Source organism: Temnothorax americanus, unplaced genomic scaffold (assembly GCF_048541705.1).
Source record: "Temnothorax americanus isolate GAGA-0224 unplaced genomic scaffold, ASM4854170v1 Scaffold16, whole genome shotgun sequence".
In the NCBI taxonomy this organism is placed as follows: Eukaryota; Metazoa; Arthropoda; class Insecta; order Hymenoptera; family Formicidae; genus Temnothorax; species Temnothorax americanus.
This window is the reverse complement of record NW_027509297.1, coordinates 1,580,107-1,598,331: the sequence shown is the minus strand read 5'-3', so window position 1 is coordinate 1,598,331 and position 18,225 is coordinate 1,580,107. Positions and strand designations below refer to the sequence as shown.

General features: G+C 36.3%; 2 protein-coding genes across 11 annotated transcripts in view; one reads left to right on the top strand and one right to left on the bottom strand.

Annotated features, from left to right (window-relative positions):
* Plexa (plexin A) overlaps window positions 1-4,042 on the top strand; it is a 276,975-nt gene extending 272,933 nt beyond the window's left edge. For both annotated transcript variants that reach the window (XM_077402603.1, XM_077402604.1), the window contains one exon: window positions 2-4,042. In XM_077402603.1, coding sequence (XP_077258729.1) covers window positions 2-175 — 174 coding nt within the window. In that variant the 3' untranslated portion in view covers window positions 176-4,042. The remainder of the gene's footprint in view (window position 1) is intronic.
* A 274-nt stretch (window positions 4,043-4,316) lies between these two features.
* Window positions 4,317-15,939, bottom strand: LOC143895489 (patched domain-containing protein 3-like). 9 transcript variants are annotated; one of them, XM_077402618.1, is made up of 10 exons: window positions 15,806-15,939; window positions 11,681-11,876; window positions 8,987-9,233; window positions 8,798-8,871; window positions 8,221-8,665; window positions 7,408-7,653; window positions 7,024-7,326; window positions 6,061-6,628; window positions 5,347-5,829; window positions 4,317-4,781 (listed from the first exon to the last, which is right to left on the bottom strand). In XM_077402618.1, the coding sequence occupies exons 2-10, from the start codon at window positions 11,794-11,796 to the stop codon at window positions 4,405-4,407; spliced, it is 2,859 nt and encodes a 952-aa protein (XP_077258744.1). In that variant the 5' UTR covers window positions 11,797-11,876; window positions 15,806-15,939; the 3' UTR covers window positions 4,317-4,404. The 9 variants fall into 9 exon arrangements, with proteins under 9 accessions (XP_077258744.1, XP_077258747.1, XP_077258741.1 ...); XM_077402621.1 differs by having other exon boundaries at window positions 11,681-11,867; window positions 15,806-15,895; XM_077402615.1 differs by lacking the exon at window positions 15,806-15,939 and adding an exon at window positions 11,954-15,610.
* Window positions 15,940-18,225: the final 2,286 nt, after the last annotated feature.

Below are 18,225 nucleotides of genomic sequence, written 5' to 3'. Positions count from 1 at the left end.
GTTGCACACAACGGAGTTTAACACGAATTGTGCTTTATACGAACTGTATACATACGCGGGTAAATACAACGAACAACTAATAGTCACGCTCGAGGAGGACGAGTTCTCGCAAAAGCAGAGACTGGCGTATAAGCTCGAGCAGGTGCACAATATAATGGCGGCGGACAATCCCTGATGCATGACCATGAACTCCATGAAGCACATGACAAAACCTGCTCGTCAAGAGTTACCCTGCTGAGCGGTCAATCGCGGTCCGGCATAATTATCAACGGCGCGAACGAGGGGAACTGGCCTACCTTGAAATCGATTATCTCAGGTTCCGTGCAAAAGCCAGTTTTCTCAGTTTAACGTGGATCGCGAGTGAACTTTGGAGTTATTCCAAACGGGAAGCTGAAGAAAAAAGCGTCGCGAGTTAAACTGGGAATTAATTAAAGGACTAAATGTTAAAAGTAATGTGTCGATGAAGTCTTCTCAGAGGTCGCCAGTTCGTAGGTGTGGCCATAATCATAAGCACATTGCCGCGTGCGCGCATAATTGTACATAAGATATCAAAAAAAAAAAAAATCATGAATAATTGTAATAGGATATTAAATGTACGATCACTCCTTGACGATCGAGTCGAGTTGCAAAAGCGGGATGAGAGAGCGTTTCCCTCGCCGCGCGGTGATCGCACGCCCGTTTGCACCGCGAGTGATTTAAAAAAAAAACATGAATGTAATGTGAAACACACGCTAGTGATAAGAGAGAGGCGCGAGTGAGGGAATCGGCCGCGATATCGATCGATAATTTGTAAATGTGTTTAAAAATGAAAAAGAAACGGTCGAGATTGCCGGCGCCGTGAATCTCGGTGAGCTGGCGATTTTTAACGAAGAAACATTTCCATCCACCGCTACTCTAGCTGAAATTTTTTGAATTACGTGAACTGAGACGAATTTTAAGAGATAATGATAATTACTGGTAACGATGAAATAATTAAACGATATGGGTATATTATATATATGTATGGATGGTATGTCGTATGTATATGTGTACATATATACACTTTATACCGGCGCAAGCATGCCTGTGTGTGCGTGTGCGTATATCTAGTATCCGATGAGGAGGCGCGCGTGCGAGCAGGTAGGACGGTATCCCGCGCCGAGTTATTTTGCCATAACTTTATCACACAAAAAAAAAAGATTTTACTGAGACCCAAGGAAGTCTCACTCGCTCACACGCTTACAAGCGCGCTGTCGCACGCTCCATAACTCGGCAGCGCCGTACCGCGCGCACGTGCGTATTTAATATGGTGTATTACGTATACTTACACGGCGCTCGCGAGGAAGGCAAGAAGGAAGGGAGGGAAAAAAAGTCATCCGCGCAACGGAGACAGACTGTATATTAGTTAGTAAGTAATTAATCTATGGACTATGGCCGCGCGCGAGGCCAGCTCGATGTGACGGTTGTGTTGAGTGTGCGTGCTTCCCCTCCTTGGTCTCCGCGACTCAATCGTTCCATTTCGCCCATTTAATCGTTCATTCCTATCGTCGTACATCCATCACCGATGTCATCGTCGCTATTCCATAATCATCGATAGCCCCATCCTTCTCCTCCCTCATCCTCCATGTCCAGCTCGTTAATTCCCAATTCCTCTCTCCCTCTCCTCTCATACTACTTGTAGCGCGTCCACCATCGAAACTCTCCTGCTCTTCCTTCATCCTCCTAGAATTCATCCACATACCACTTTCAATCTTTATCTACCTTTCTCTCTCTTTCTCTCTTTCTCCCTTGTAATGCTTCAACGCCTCCGTCGTCATGTTGTTGTCACTCTTAATTATTGTAATATATAATGAATAACGATCACTGTTGAGTATTGTCTGATTGTAATACATTGATATTGAATTGATATTGAATTGATAATCATTAATTAAAAGCGTAACATTAACTCTGTGGATGTAGCCATATTGGTGTGCGTGAAAGTGAGCCGCGCGAATGGATGTGCGTTTGATTCAGAGCCGAAAGCATTGCACGGAATCTCATATTTGGATGCTCTCATTGTCGAAGGGTCGCCGGCATCGATGAACAAAGCTGTCTGATCAACTGTTCATTCCCTTTACGCACAAATTGCCAAATCACACCACGTTGTTTGTAAATTGGACGACAAGTCCGATCTACAGAGTGCCTGATCCTGGCATGATTTTACATACTCTCTTGGGGGAGGATGAGGGAGCTAATGTGATTTGATGATTCGAAGCCGGACGACGCTTTCTTCGAGCTCGCAGCTCTTGCGTTTAACATTGTGACATTCCGTCAATGCGTACGGCTGGTAGCGAATGACGACTGCCCGATGTGTGTGCGCGTGTGTGTGCGTGTGCGTGTCCTGTGCGTCAATTCAATGTGCAGTTATACGTGGAGAAAGTATTTATTGCTCAAAAAACATCGGAAGACCGTGGTGGAAAGGTAAGGAAGCGGGTAAAAGATACGGAGTTGTTGGGTAGGCTTTACTGGAAAAGGAATTGGGGGGAGGGCGAGGTGGAGAGTCGGAAGGAGAGACGGACGCGGTAGAATCGAACGCGGTGGCGAAGACACATCGCCAGACAGGGTAATAATATCGCGCGACCAGGGAAAAGAGGCGAGAGACGACGACAACTTAATTGACGCGAACGGGTCAACGGAACGATCCCGAGAAGCAACGCGGTTTCCCTCGAGGATAAGGCGAAAACGCGTGAGCTCGCCCGCTGTTCCGCGCACGAGAGAGAACGGGGCGTGCGGTACCCTCCCCCGCGCACGCCGACTTCAAATGGTACTAATAAACCCAAAGTGCCTCTGGTAGATTTTTGGGCATAAGCTTGAGTAATAAAAACTACATAGCATTTACTATAAAAAGAAAAAAGAGAGAAAGAAAAGAAAAGAGACACGACTACGACGCGACCGCTGATTATAATAAAACGATAATAAAAAAGAGAGCCGAGAAAGAGAGAGAAAAAGAGGATTAAAAAAAAGAAAAGTAAGCGAAACACGGCGAGAGTGCTTCTGAACGCGCCCTTCGCAAATCGATTGCACGCGCGAAAGGCGAGCGGAGATGTGTGCGGGCGTACCGGATGTGTACGCGGTGCGTACGCTAATTAAACGTTTAGATAGATATTAACGTATAGTCGGTAGCCTAGTCTCTATGTCGGTGTCTGTCTGCCCTGAGTGTCTTTCCCACGGTGTACCCCCTCAAGTGCGTGTACCTTGAAATCCCCGGCGAGCAGATTCCCTCACACAGTGTCCAACGCCCTCAGTCACCGTCGTCCTCGAGTTCAGCCTACTCTCCCCTTCGCGTGTCACATCCCCCGGCCGGTGTATCGACCCATTTGCGGATCCTCGCCGTCCTTTGTCTCCCGAGCCCGAGCTCCTCCACCCCTGAATCTTCTCCAGTACCTCGACACCCCCGTCTTTTAACGCAACTAACTGTGCTCACATCACGCGTCATTCGCCACAATTACCGATCGGCACGTTTTTTGCTAAGTAAATATTATTATTATTATTATTATTATTGTATCGATGGTTCCTCATCAATTATGGAATATACGAATCCCGATTTGTAAAATTCAAACTTAACTAAGAAGATGTGTAATAACTTAATCATCGTATCGTTCATGCGTGGCTTTGCTGCCCCCCGGCAGTCTAACTACCGTCGTATGCTTGGATGTGGAGACAACGTGCGCGCCTCCGAGAGTGTTTCCGATGTACGCTAGCGTGCGAATGAGTACGAATAGCTGGGTGTCTATTATATTCCCGCCTTTCTATGCGTCTTGTCCAAATTGTGCATCCCCCTTTCCTCTTGTCGCCGTCAATCGGAAATCCGTCGGATTGAGGCCACAAGAGACGAAAGGAACAATTTGTGAAAAAGAAACAAAGGAGACGGGGTTGCACGAATGAATGGCTGAACGAAAGTTAGATGGATTGTGCAAGACTGAGAGAGGCAGCGGAGGGAGCTTGCCAATCAATCCCGAGGTCGCTCCCTCGCCGCTCATTTTTATGTCATAAATATTAATTATGATTATACATAAAGGATAAACGCATCCAGCAAAACATGATTACGTTACGTTTATAATAGTCATGTTCCTTTCCGATCGATGATAATTGATAATAAATCTATATCAACCTTGCTACATTATTTTGTACTTGTTTTTTAAATATTTCTTAATTTTTTGATCTTAATATATTATATATACATATATATATACAAATCTATAAATAATGCCGTTTTTAAGTTATCAGACGTATTATTATCATTATTATTATTATTAATTATTATTTTTGTATAAATGTGTGATTAATAGTACGGATAGTGTAATAATTTTGTATGTTTATTGAACCAAAAATAAATATTATTGATAAAGAAACATGATTGCCTGAACAATTATCCATATTTCCGCTTCAATCTTCATCATCAGCCGCAGCAATGGCCTTCTCGGACATCGGTTGCGGTTGTTGTGTCACACGTAAACTCCGCGGCCCAATAGTGCTCAATATGACTGGCAACAGAATCAGCCCGTGCCAGAGCCCGAACATAATTACTAAAGAGAATATCCGGAAGAAAGCGACGAACACGTAGGACGTCGAAAAGGCCAGAAGCGAGACGGCGAGAAATGTTGAACCCGCGCCATATGCGACCGCTGCGCCGATGTGCCTGACCGCGGTTAATGTTCGGGTCCTGCGAGCATTATCGTCATCTTCTCGCGACTCAGCATTCAGGAAAGCGTGTGCGACGTGTGCCGCGTAATCCACACTTAAACCAACGGCCAGCTCGAGACCTGTGAAGAATTCTTATTAAATTGGGACGAAATTGTTTGATTAGTAAAACAAAAAGTTTGTTTCTTCCGTTGTTTAAATGATATGTTATAGAACTCGCGCTTTAATAATGTAACAAAAACTCGTGTGTAATGTATATATATGAATTATGTACAGTTTAATAATATTATAATGGAAAGATATTTAATTTTTTAGCCTCACGAAGAATGAAATGAGAATTGAGAATGAAAATTTGCTCTCCGATTCGTACTTTGCACGCGATCTCGTGATCTTGTAATATAAATATCCTTTTATCTTAGTCTTTATTCAGCGGGAAGTCGTTGTCACAATGACAATAAAATTTTCCATAAAATGGATGATGTCCGAATTGAGACAATATTATGATTTATTGCAAATCCAGAATTTTATTTAAAATTTTCTTTTCTATTTTACTAAATATCTTTCCTTCTTATATTATGTACGTACACATATATGCAAGAGGTGTATATGTGTACATATTTATCTCTGGCATAAACAGATTAACAAAAAACCATGAATCACGAAGTCAAAATAAAAAACTGCACTCACCAACACAGGACACTACGTCTATCGTTAGTCCCCAGAAATACATATAGCCACAAACGTTTAGTAGCGTGAGAAATACACAGAGTAAGATCCAACAACAAGTCTGCACTTCAGCGATGAGGAACGTTGTGGTACCCATAACGCAGATTAATGCCAAGATGATGTTTCGCGATACTTCTTGACCGATTAGTTTGCCGGCAGTCCAAGGTGCAAACATTACACACCACACCGTTACGTATCCATGAATTTGCGCTTCGTTCGTTAAGAGTTTACTGTTATCCATCGCTGGAACCCATTCGTCAGGTCCCTCAAATCGTCTAAAGTTGAAGTCAATGGTTGCTGATATGATTCGTGGGGCATCTCTACCACATCTTAACTTCTCGTTGAAAAAGAAATTTCTCTGATATTTACCACCACCTCGACTAAAAAGAAATTTCGACAGATAGTGGTGGAATTCGTCTTCTGCAATTTTCGTAGTACTTAAATCTAACGAAAAGAAAAAAAATTATTCAATTAATTTACAAACTCAGTTAATTAATCGAACGATCTGTTTGTCTTAAAAGTTTTGTATGAAGTCCATTCTCCTCTAAATTTAAGTAAATTCTGAATATAAATTAATTCAAAATTTCAGAAACACATCTTCTTTAGAAATACATTAATATTTTTATTTCCCCACTTTTAAGACGAACGACCGAAATAAATATTACGATAAATAACCTGTGGTATAATGCGTTGACACGAATTTCGCGAAATTAATCGGCCAAGGTTCTATGCTTTGTATAAAAAACGCATTCTGTAAGCGTTCTGTCATAGATATTATCTTAGGAAATTCAGAGAAGTAATCAATATTATCTCCCATAAGGACAAAGGCATTATATCCTTGATCAGGAAATGCTTGATATCGGAGAGCCATATATTCGTTCAAGTACGATTCTTTCGGTAACAACCATTTTGGATCAAACCATTGTTGCAATCGAAGCAAACCGGTAATGCTTATAGACATTGTTACAAGAGTAATTAATACTATAATAATTTTCCCAGGCGTAGTCAATATTATCTTCGAATACAAAAAGTTTATAAATTTCCAGGAAATTGCACTGCTGATGTCTAATGACTTGGGCGTAAAGTTTTCATGCACGATACATGGTAACATCCCATTTCTTTTCCGTTCTATTCTCCTAGCATCCAAGGTAAAGCAGGCAGTAAAAAATGTGATTTGTAATAAAAATGTCACAAATACGCCCACTGCAGCATAAATACAAAACGATTTAAGTGAAGGTAATATCTAGAAGAAAACATCATTATAATGACGGTATCTTTTCGTTTAACATAAATCTAATGATCTAGCAATTGTTTTAGATACTTGAAACTAATTTATTTCATACCAATAATATATTATTGTATTATTTTTGTGTAGAAATAAACAGAAAAATAAGGAAAATATTTTTTTTAAATTTCATATAAATTATTGTTTAGAATAAAAGGATTACTTAATCTAATTGTTTTTTTCTCGTCATTGCAATGGTAATGCTTTTATCCTAAACAATATAATTTATATGAAATTAAAAAAAAATATTTATATATATATATATATATATATATATATAATAATATATATATATTATACGATTATATATATATATATATATATATATATATATATATATATACTGTACATACTGTAGAAGCACCGATAATAAATGCCACGACATCGGTAAGTGAAGTAAAACTGATAGCAGAACCGGCATGACCTAATGCAAGTCCAATTCTTTCTGTTAATGGCTTATTTAAGTTTGATTCATCGGTATGTATCTGTTTCCAAGATGCATTAAGTACAAAAATATCGTCAATCCCTAAAGCCAAGAGCAAAAATGGTAATGACGTATGCACTGGACCGTACGGAATTCCGATTAGAGAGCATATTCCCACCGCAAATATAAACGCAGCACCCACGCACAAAAGACCGGTACCAGTGAGACAAAACTGCGAAAAGATGAAAAACTTTCACTAAACAGAAGTACCAAATCACTCAACAATTGTTACTCTCGTAATAGTCATACGTACCCGCCATTCTACCCAATTCTGATTTGACAAAATCGTTAAGACGTACAAAAACATTAATGTACTTCCTATAACCAATTTATCTATATCTTGAAATATGGATTTTCCAGAAATATCTCCGTAACTTCTACCAGCTTCGTAATAAAGCTTCAAGGAATTATTTATATATCTCTCGCTTTGCAGTTGGTTCGAAAGATTCATTATATTTTCTAGATAAGCTGATTCCCATTTCAATACGTCCTCTGTTGCCTAGATATGAATGACTGGTTTTTATTCTAAGTTAATTATTATTTGTTCATTATATGAATGAGATTTAATATTATAGATTAAAATAAAATTTTGAGTAAATTGCAAATATAATAAAGACTATTATATTGTAACTGATAATAAAAATAACAATCTCATAAATCAAAGAAAACAGACATATTGTAAATTTTATTCTTAATATTTTTAATATTACTACAATAGAAATAATATGTAATCTATTAAGTAATAAGATATAGATAGCGACATCAAAATAAAAATGACAATCTTCTGATAATTTCAGTATTATATTTTATACGATAAAATTATCTTTGTACAAATGCACGATAAGCTGTGATAATGAAAGGCCTAAATCATATTAAAAGCATACAAATAAAAAGTTTTATTTTCTTTTTTCTTTTTTATATCTAATTTCTAATTACTTTCAATAATATAAAGCTTAATTTATGATAAATTTATAGATATGATAAATTTTAAGATATTACAGGACATTCATTCAATATATTAAAACAGTGATTAAGAAGCATGACTTAGGCCTTGATATGAACTCACCCAATCAGCAGTCCCCGCATTATTTCCAATTTTATCCATGTCTACATTGAGAAAATTAACATGAACCATCATATCAGTTCTTATGGCAGCCGCAGCAATGATTCTACCTCTCTCATCTAGAGTTACGTCTCCCAGAAGCTCACTAAAGTTCATGGGGTGGCCCAATCTGGGACTCACTTTTACCGTATTTACCTTTGTGATAATTTCTTCTGTGGAATCTTTCTCAATTTTGTCGCTATCAAAATCCCATAAATCCAAAATACTAAACAAAAGGCAACTCATAGGCAAACTCTCGATTACACTGCAATACGTATTACTATCGACATGAATGGACGGCTCAAATGTTTGATTAACATTAAAGGTGTGATTTACATCGAAAAAACTGTCTTCCAATAGAGAACTTTGTCTCTTCTGTCTGTACAGAGAACCAGAAATAGCAGGAACTCTGTAAATAGACATTACCTTGGTACATATAATTAATAATTTTCCTTATTTTTTGTAAAACGTTTTTGTAAGAGATTTGTGTTACATATTTAATACAGAATTAATTTTCTAATGAGAATTTTTTTATGCTTACCTCATACAAACATCTGTCCAAGAAATGTTCTCGGGTGTCCGAGTAGTCAACATTTGTTTAGTGATTTCATTTAACTGCAACAGATGATTAAAAAATACTCTCTGCAGTACTGACGGTTCGCTGTAATCAATTGCATGAGAATTTATAATCATCGATTGAAACAAATCACCTATTGTATTAAATAATTACCTTAATAAGGGTTTGCTGTTCTAAGACATTATCGCCAGTTAGAATAAACGTTTCAATTCGCAGAGCCTCCGAGTAGTGCGACATCAGCCATTCGGTATCACTCACGAAGTCAGAATCTGGTGGTACCCAAAGCCTGATGGGACTCTTTTCTTGACGGAAACGGAGCAGGCCTAAGAGGCAGACTAGCACTACCACGAGACATCCGAGCATCCACCTGTACGGCTTTTGGGCGATGTTCACTCCAAGCCTGCTCAAAGACGACGGCGTTGCTCCGTTGTTAGACTGTTCGTCACGTTCCAGACAGCACCGTGTCCAAAATCAGAACGTAAAACGCCTTATGTCCATTTTTACCAAAGATTTACTTTAATCTCTGTTTAACTTCTTTGCTTCTTATCTTTTTCTAGTTCTAAGAATTAGAGAAAGATGAAAAGTAAGTTAAACTAAGATTAAAGTTAATCTACATTGATAGAAATGGCCATTATAAAGACATCTTTAAGACACCTTATGGTATGATGTCTAAAAGACGTCTTACATCCCGACTTTGGATATGCGTGCTGTCTGGGGTGTCAGCTCGTTGAAACCCAGAGTATTAGTTACATATTACATCTACGTTATAATTTATCACTCATCAATGTAAATGTACTACAATGTTAAATGTATATATATATTTTCTGATGATCGTTAAACGATAAGCTATTTTCTTTTTTATGTGTAGATTTTCGATGTTTCTAACGTATAAAAAGTGTGTGCAAAATAAATTTGGTGTACTCGTTGTACATACGTAAAGATTCAATATATTTTTATTTTTATAACTGAAAAATAATAAATGTATATTTTTTTATTAAATAATTATGTTTAATAAATACATTATTTTTTAGTTATAAAAATAAATAGTATATTGTGCACCTAGGGGAAAAAGTTATGTTTTTCAGACAAGTGTGTGTAATCTTCGGCTCGGGCGGCAATCACTGCACGAGTCTGAAAAAAGCTTTCTCTCCACGGTACACATATACGATATTTTTCACAATACTTTTACGGAAATGTTCGAATTTTGATGCCTGTAGAGCGCGGCGACAATGGCCAATTTCACGCCAGGGCGGTTTACTTTATCTCCCTAGGGAGGAAAAGTATAAAGTCCTGGTGTGAAATTGCGGACATCACTTTCGTCCCGCTCTACAGGCATCAAAATTCGAAAATTTCCGTAAAGGTATTGTGAAATAAATATTTTTATTTAATATTCAATATTTTTAATATTTAAACAATATATTAAAAAATATTGTTAAAAATATTGAATATTTAAGAAATCTGTATTAAAATAAGTACAAAAATATAAGAAATTTTTATGCAGATACCGTAAATAAAATTTCAAATAAGATATTGAAATCAAAAGGAGAATATGCCGTAATCGGTCAGGACTGGATCTTGCTTGTCCGAATAATATATTAATTCTTGAGTGACTCTTTACGTACAATTCTTATGCCCTACTGGCAGACCACGCGCCGACCACGCAAGATATTAAAAATTAAAAAAGTAGTTTTGGCTGAGGTAATATTTTTCGCAATAAATTCTTTACATTTTTTAAACAATTAAATCGTGTAGATTTAATTCCGGGATAGGGAAGGGTATTAATGTTCCAAGATACCTGTGTTTTAAGTCCGACAAATTTGCGGCGCGCAGTTTATTAAATTGGAATATATATGTACCTATATGTACGGTATGTACATTACAATTCGTTATTTCTTTATACGTAAGTATAGAATATATAAACACCAACACCTTGTTACGGCTCCACGCTCCATCTTTCTTTGATTGATTACTAAAAAAGTAATATTTCGAAATATTTGACTTTTAAGTATATGTAAATTAAAAAACAGGTCTCGGAATTCTCAGAATGACCATACATCAATTAATGCACTGTATGTTTCGTGACACTTGTTTCTATGATATTTCTACAGATTTGTTCCTTAATAACCACTATGTATATTGATAATAATATTCCAACATATTAAAATTACAACACTTATGTACTTGAAATTTATTTAGTCTTGAGACAATTCTCAGGCCAATGTTCATGAAAATTAGAAAACCTTACAGATGAGCACAGTAATATTAGTGCTCGATACTTTTTTTATTTTCGAAATACCACTCCTTCAAATTTCAACTTCGTATATGAAATTTCATATACATATATGCATAAAAACTTCCAACATTTTTATATTTATATTGATACAGATTTTTTTTACAATGATAATATAACACACGTTGTTGAGTGCGAAACTATATAAATGTACCCTGATGGAAAAATGTCTCAGAAATTTTCATATTAATCAGAATTTCTATAAAAAAGTTTTCAGACTTTCTCAGAGTGTGTGCTCAGAATTTTTCAGATTTTTTTATATTGGAATGTTTTTCGGAAAAACTCAGACAAAATAATAATAAAATACTTTAGATATAAAAAAGTATGTGCAATTTATCAGAAATTTTCATATACATACAAATACTGAAATATTCCGTAAATCTTTTCCTCAATTTTCTGGAAGTATTTAAGAAATTTTATTTATTTTTTCTCAGAATTTTTCATAAGTCTCTCAATTCTTACAAAATTTTTGAGAAAATATAAAAAATGTTTTCACCAGGGTAATGTAACTTATGCTCTGTGTGTTGACTGGAAAGATTCCGAGGCAATGCACTTACCGATAAAAAAAATGTTCCAACGTCTTGGATATGCGTTCTGGTAGGGTGTACCCAAATCTACGGCACACCAGCTTCTTGGCACGAACCTCGTGCAGCTCCATTTCCTCCTTGATCATGATGAGAGAGGATCGACGCGTTATCCAGCGTAGCGACTACTTAGTTAGTCGGCGCGATTGAAATCGCTCGTCTGAAAGAACTACGTTTACGCGAGCGTTACTTCTGTAGTAACTTACGATAATTCCTTCGCGTAAACGAGATTTTGTAGTAACTTACGATAATTTACTCCGCGTAAACGAGTGATATATCGTAAGTTACTACAGAAGTAACGCTCGCGTAAACGTAGTAAATGGCACTTTGGAATCGCCGCGCGCCGCGCCGCGCGGTTGACCATCGCTATTAATTACTGTTCTCGTCTATAATAATTGTTTTCCATTTAACGAACTCCTTTGCTTCGACCAAACTGGCTCTTGGTCGAAACGCGTTATGCTAATTACATAAAAATAGCCAGTTTGGTCGAAGCAAAAAGGAGTTCGTTAATATTATCACTCACTGCGGCGAAGTAAAAGTATACTTTAATTGTTTTCCATTTACATAAAAACTCAGATAATTCTCACTTATGACGTCATAACTCAGTTAAATGCACGTTCTTTTTGCATGCTGGCAAGTGAGATTCAACTGAGTTTTTATCCACAATCGAGACCATGTGCTTTAACGAATCTAATAAACTCACATTAAAAGTGAGGCTATGGACCTGTATTATTATGTGATAGCTTTGTCACTAAAATAAGCAGGTATATAAATGCAAAATGACATATCCTACCTAAGTATAAAATACTCACATAACTGCGAGTGACTCAGATCACTCGTACGTAATACCCCACACGGAACATAATATCCATTTAGGCTGCGGTCCACTTGACGCTACTAATTCTTTGGAGCGTCCTTCTTCTCTTTCTTTCTTCATTGAAAGAAAAGAGAAGAGGAATGCTTCGAAGCATTTGTAGCGTAAAGTGGACCGCAGCCTTAGACGTCCACACAACCTCCATAGCTCCATGCGACCTCTATCTCCACGGTGGACGTCAGATAGATCTCTAACAGAGATCCATACTGTCTCCATCATAGATATCTTCTACAAATCCATAATAGACATCAATTAGACGTCTATTATGGATGTATAATAGATTTATATACATAATGTTTCTAACAAATCAATATTTATTGATTAAATTTTATTGATAAGTAAATTTAAATTTTTAGATAATTTAAAATTATTAATTTTTATACAATTCTTAGAAGTATATACGTTATATACAATATAATATACTAAATTAACCATAGATGTTTAATGGAGCTCTGATGGATAACTAATAGACGTTAACTAGACGTTTAATGGAGGTTTGGTGGATATCTAATATAGATATCTAATAGACGTTAACGACGCGAGCGTTAATAACGCGCACTGCCGCGACGCGGCTACCATACGCCAGTACTTTCTCGTAATAAAAAAAAAAACATCACGCGCTAGTATAAAAGGCGAGCCTGTGAGAGGCCTGACCGTATCCTCAATGAGTTTTTTGCAATTTTTCCCATATACGCTTCATTCTGGAACTAAGCGTCTTTCCGATTTCAGAAACTTTTATATGTTTTTTTCGGCATTACTTGATTATGTTATATGCAGGTTTGGCTGGTTCTGAGAACTGTGTTCTCTAATCTCACCGGAAACAAAAACCAAAAAAAAAGCGGCCTGACCGCACTAATTCTTTGCTGCATATCATCTGAACTCCTGAAGTGACCTCTGGTATCACATAGCAAGGGTTTGTGAAGCAATTTTTGATAATTTGTTGCATACAACTTATAAATAATTCAATATTTCAATAACAATAACAGACTGGTGAACAATCTAGGTGTTATTGCTCAAATTTTATATTATAAACAATAAGTAAAACAGACGGTTCGGCCTTGAATACGGCTTTCATCAGTGTTAGAGTCAATTCCAAATCGTAAAACGCGCGACAGAGTAGATATCCGATAAATTAGTTTTCTTTATATTAAATAATAAAAAAAAAGTAGAGTTTTTTCATGGCATGGAAATGACATGGCATGGAAATGACCAAATTTTTTAAATCTAAAAAAGATTACTAATGGAATATTTGATAAATACACTGAAAAATCGAAACGAATTCAAAGTGATACAAAGTCGAGCAAAGTATCTCGGCAGATCTTAATTATACACTATATATAGATATCGGAATTCCTCAGAATGTTGTATAAGCACAAAAACTCGATAACAACTAAAAAAAGAATCGTGCACATGCAATACATACGTGTCAAGGTTGAAAATTACGTAACCGTTACATATTGTAACGCATATATACACACAGAAAAATAATCAATTATTCTACAGCCAAGAAAAGCACTTATTTATTTTATTTTACTTCTTATAAGTAAGTTTTCTTAAAACAAAGAATATTTTCTTACTAATATATAATAGGCTGGGGTCAAGATCTCGAGCAACAGGCACGGCAGTAGTTTAGAAACGCTCTTTATTCGGCTCCGCGCTTTCGATGCTTTCGATACACGTTTGTTCGCGCTCGCTGCCGTAACCATGCGACTGGCAACCTAAACGGGGGCCATCTATTGGGCCCTGTATCCTCAAGCTAGTATTACGCCTTAATTACTATATCATGCACAAATAGTTTTCAAATATCTTGACCCAGAAGTCAAGAATATTGTTTTGAGTAAATGTAATCTTTACAATGACTTCATGGTATAGATTTGTGGATATATAATCTTATCAAATATTCCGCAATCCGCAATTGGCAAATCTATTATAAAGTCATTATAAGTATGGCAGTTCTTCCGAAAACGTCCATATGCTCCGATTTAGGTGAAAACTTTGTGAATAGGTTCCTTTTAGATAAAAAAAGACATGTACCAAAAAGATTTTTTGCGACCCCAAAGTGTTTCGCAACTTCTGAACACTCTAAATCTGAGCATGGACGTTTTCGGAAGTTTAGCCATAAGTATTAGCGTTTACTCAAAATAATATGCAGGATTAAATAAATGCTTGTGGAGTCGGAGTAAATGATTAACATTATATGAATATTTATTCTAGGTAAGTTATAAGGATTAGGCAAATAGTTATGACAAAACGATGCAATGAATATAAGTTATGACGAACGATGCAAATATAAACTCTTAAAGGTGCGAATTCATGGGACGCTCGTTTCAGCGTATCGCGAAATCACGTGATTTCGCGCTGACGCTAGCGTCAAGCAAAGAAAGCTGGATTTTCTCAGCTTTAGCGTCAAAGCCAAAGCAGCGCGAAGACGCCGAAATTTTGACGCTGTTTTCCTTTTCATGAATTTCAATTGACGCCGGCGTCAATTGTGGTCAGGCGACCTTTTTGCCGCTGAAAATGAGCGTCGAGCGTCAGCATGAAAAGGCACCTTAACTCTGTCTCGTATTCCGATCACTCGTATAACTCGTTTCGTATCTCGGACGCGCGAATAACGTAACTCTTAATAATACTGTCTTATTACAATCTGATGATCACTCGCGCGACTCGTCAGCAAACGCGCGACGTTACCCCGTATTGCTCGATTTGCTCTCTCCGACTGACTGTTAACGTTTGGAGCGGTCGACGCGCACAACTTCGCGATAACGTTCAATACGTGATTCTCGAGATTATCGACCGGGCGCGGAAAATAATCCCACAAATATATTCTGGTTTTCAAAGACTTGTGTCAAGATATTTGAAAACTATTGATAAGAAAATATTCTTGGTTGTAAGAAAACTTATTTAAGAGAAATAAAATAAAATAAGAAAGTGCTTTTTATGTGTGTAGGAAATAAAAGATGTTTTTTTAAATTCTTCATAAGATTCAATAATTTAATATCTAGATTAGATCTCGATATTAGTAGTTAGATATCCAGTGCAATTTTTAACGTAAATTGTTTTAATAGTTCTTCAATAATAATAATTTACGGAATTATGACGAATGTTTTACGTTTACTACAGTAACCAAAAGTTTATCATCAGATCATTTGTAAGTGTTCACCAAATCACAAAGTAACATTAATTGAAATACAATAAAACTAATATTAGTATTGTAGTATACGCACTTTATTGATACGCGATTGTTACACTTGTGCTGACCAGAAAGGACTGAGCGCTAGCCACGCCAGCCGGTGCGATCCAGGCTCACGTCGAGACTTCTTCTTCTTCTTCTTCTGTCTATTGGCACTAGCGATTTCCCTCTTGGTTTGCAACGGCCATTATATACAATTCGACTGCAAAACTGCGTAGTATAAACTCGTAAACTCGTAAGACTTCAAACTCGAGAATGTGTAAGTGTATACGTATGTATGTATGTATAATTGTACGTGTATGTCCACGGTGTCTTGAACGCGGTAATGCCGTATTATAGGTGCGTTAGGCCCAAGGAATTGCGCGGATCACTTTCCCCTGCGGCCACTCACGTCGAAAGACACACGGGCAATATGTAAACCACACGTGGGCCACTCTCGCGTGGCCCTCACTGTTGCCGCGCTAATGTACATACATCACAAGTATATATAAGTGAAAGAGCAGGTTACGTAAAATCGTAATATTTCTCTCCCTCTCTTTCTCTCTCTCATCGAATGACTCTCCACCTGCCATTGGAGACTCTAAGATATATCAAATATAACATCAAACAATTCGTTAAATGAAACATTGAGACAAATTCTCAATTCAGTAGTTGGTTGGAATTCGAGATCTAATAATAAAAAAAACTGAAAAATATAATAAAATGAGAAATAGATCAATATCTCCAAATTTGCGGAAGTTAGAGCAACCATGGACATTGCATTTTTAAAAAAATTCAAAATTTAAATTTAAAAAAAGAACCCTTTGATTTTATTGATTATTAGCAATTTTTATTAATTCTATTATATTCTTCAGTTTTTTTTCTACGCCTATTTCATATATAATTCGTTAAGATTTGGTTGATTAGTTCTAGAGTTATAGAAAATTTCGGTAAATTTGGCACATACACACATACACACACACATACACATATACACACACACATACATACATACAGACATTTTTTAGAATTACAATTTTTCGACGTTTTAGAACATTCTGAACGCGTTCAGAAAAAAACAAAAAAAAATTTTTTTTACGAAAACAAAGCTTATTTTATGAGGAAGCAAAATAAACAAATTTATTCAACTCACAAATTTATTCACTTATTCACGTCTATTTCACTTGTTACGCAATCAGACAATGTTAATAAGCGAATATAAATGGCTTGCAAATGATATGCAAAGAATCTTGATTTCAATTGACTAATCCATAAGTATCTCGCATTGGCTATTTGACCGCGGTGTCATCTGCGGATTATAATGTTCCAAAAACATAAGTACCGTTTATTCAATTCTATTATTATTATACTCAATATCTAGATTATTAAACCAATAATTTAATTACTGGGGCACCCGCCAACCCGTGATAGCACTTTAAATGAAGCAGCAGCTTTCTTTTCTCAGTGTACAATTAGGCATTCTTAGTACCTTGAAAGTCGGTATCATTCTCCATCAACTTTTTTCTTTGAATTTATTATTAAGCATCAGTAATTCTGTGATAATTTCAAATAAATTCCACAATAGCGTTGACATTATTAAAATGAATACAACAGATATTATTTATAGCCATCGATTATTGCTAAAAATTATTCCTTACTTATATAGTTTATTAACTTTAGCATAACAGCCAGAAAGTGGAAATTATTCCTTACTTAAAAGTTGCATAAACGCAAGATATCTAAGGTTGTACTTTCCACTGGATTAGAAGAAGACGTGATTGAAATTTAAATCCTTTACATTTCAATTCAAAATTGTCGTGTCAAAAGTTTCATTTTAATTATACGCACAGGATTTGTGATTCAACTAATTTTTTAAAGATTTTTTTATTTTAAAATAAACGTTTGAACCAATTGGGTATAGTACAGAGTAAATAAATCAAATGTCTCGTTAGATGCATTTATTTTTCTGCAAAGATTTTTTATACATATATATAGCACACAATATATCAATATTACCATTTTATTTTTCATGTTTGCTCTTTTGACTAGATCAGCTGATTTATGATAGAAATAGAATATCTAGCTGCAGCAATTGTGCATATGTAAGTCAGAATGCAATACAATGTTACGTATAAGGAAAGTTTCCAAAAAAACAGACATTCGTAACAGCTACATATAAACTAGTGTATACAATATACTGGCTAGTGCAAAGCCTAGTATTAAGATCTTGACCGTAGAATTGCATGTCTCGACATGCAACCACAGGAGCGAAAAAACCATGAAAGGAAGTACAGTTTCGACGTCTCGTTCCGATATGAGCATCCCGTATACGAATCACGTCAGGATGGCCATCGCCAGTTGGACATAAAATTATGTTCGGTTTTTTTGTCATCCACATCCTATCCTCTTCGCTGTGAATTACCTGTGCAATCAGTCAAATCGCAAACAAGTCGATTAAATTGGAACATTAATTTT